The sequence below is a fragment of the Austrofundulus limnaeus genome, unplaced genomic scaffold (assembly GCF_001266775.1).
Source record: "Austrofundulus limnaeus strain Quisiro unplaced genomic scaffold, Austrofundulus_limnaeus-1.0 Scaffold1750, whole genome shotgun sequence".
NCBI lineage: Eukaryota > Metazoa > Chordata > Actinopteri > Cyprinodontiformes > Rivulidae > Austrofundulus > Austrofundulus limnaeus.
The window spans coordinates 17208-18919 of NW_013954152.1; the positions used below are offsets into that span (position 1 = coordinate 17208).

At 38.5% G+C, this 1712-nt stretch overlaps 1 protein-coding gene across 1 annotated transcript in view; it reads left to right on the forward strand.

Moving 5' to 3' along the window:
• Positions 1-1712, forward strand: part of LOC106536264 (endophilin-A1) — a 9460-nt gene that overhangs the window by 4547 nt on the left and 3201 nt on the right. Inside the window, exons 7-8 of the mRNA XM_014033470.1 lie at positions 1077-1180; positions 1283-1413. Coding sequence (XP_013888924.1) covers positions 1077-1180; positions 1283-1413 — 235 coding nt within the window. The remainder of the gene's footprint in view (positions 1-1076; positions 1181-1282; positions 1414-1712) is intronic.

A 1712-nucleotide genomic window follows, 5' to 3' on the forward strand; every position in this document is an offset into this window, starting at 1 on the left:
CTGTAAAACAGCAATTATGCTGAGCCAGGCTTGATTTTTAGTGATCTTTTCCTGTTAAATAAATAAATCAAAATCAAATCAAATCAAAATCAGCAGGAAGAGACAAACATGCCAACGTTTGAAGAAGAAAACAAAAGTTTGTAGCTAAAGGCTAGCTATAGGCTAAAAGTTACAAACGGACTAAAATCAGCAAAAGAGTAGTTAAAAACTAAATAGCTATCTAAAAGCTAAAGTTTCAAAGTTCTAAAAGAAAAGATCAAAAACTAGGATTAAAAACTACAAGTAGCAACAGGATAGCTGAAAACTACAAGTAGGAAAAAGGCTAAAAGTAGCAAGACATTAACTAAAATCAACAAAAGCTTAGCTAAGCTTAAAAGATTAGCTGAAAATATTAAAATTAGCAAATGAGGAGCTAAAAAATAAAAAGTAGCTAAAGCTAGATAAAAATACCAAGAATCTAGATAAAAGTGGCAAAAGGCTAGATTAAAACTACAAGTAGGAAAAGGAAATGCTAACAGTAGCAAAACAAAATCTGTAAAATGGTTGTTAAACATAACAAAAGATTAGCTAAAAGTAGCAAAATTCAATAAATAATAAGCAAAATTGGGGCTAAAAAATAAAAGTCAAACTATTTGCAAAAGTAGCAAAAAGCTAGCTAAAAGAACCAAGAAGCTAGTTAAAAGTAGCAAAGGAAGACAAAAGCAGACAGTATGCTGAAGTAGATGAAGAGAACAAAGAAGAGATCTTAACCTATTTATAATTTTTATAAATAAAATAAARTATTTAGAAGATCATTGTTGAAGAATCAACCTTTACACCCAACATATTTTACAAACTGTAGCCATACAAAAAACCRCGAGCTCTGATTTCATAATCAGTCACAGAAAGGACAAACAACTGAATATTCATCTGGTTTTCACTTTCAAAATGTGTTTCCTGTTGCCATGGTTACACTTTTTCAGCTTGTTTAAGGCAGCAGGTCTGTGGGATGCTGTACCGGTCCAGACTCAGGCCCAGCATGGACACGGAGATCGCATCGGAGGCGGGAAACAAATGAATGTGTGTTTGTGTTGCAGATAGAACAGGTGAGCCAGCTGGCAGCGTTGGTCCAGGCCCAGCTGGAGTACCACAGCCGTTCCTCCGAAATCCTCCAACAGCTCTCCAGCAAGATGGAGGACAGGTATCGATCCGTCCTCCCACCTCGGGACACAAATACCACTGTAAAAATAAATCTGCGTGGTTTAACTCAAACATTTCTGTTCTTTTTTTTTCTTTCCTTCAGGATAAAAGAAGTGTCGAGTAAACCCAGGAAAGAGTACACTCCCAAACCCAGAATGACCCTGGAACTTCTGCCCCCCAACGAGAGCCACAACGGGGGGATCCACTCTGCCAAATCCCCCGGAAGATCACCAGGTAGAAGATGGGAAAGGGTTACCTGTCAGATGGGTAGTTGAACCGCTTTATGGCCAAATATGACGCTCTGTTTGATCCTGTTGAGTCAGCAGGAGCAAATATTAAGTCCCGCCCCTTTAATATTCTGTTGAGTCAGCTGGAGCAAATATTGAGTCCCGCCCCTTTATGATACTGTTGAGTCAGCAGGAGCAAATATTAAGTCCCGCCCCTTTAAGATTCTGTTGAGTCAGCAGGAGCAAATATTAAGTCCCGCCCCTTTAAGATTCTGTTGAGTCAGCAGGAGCAAATATTAAGTCCCG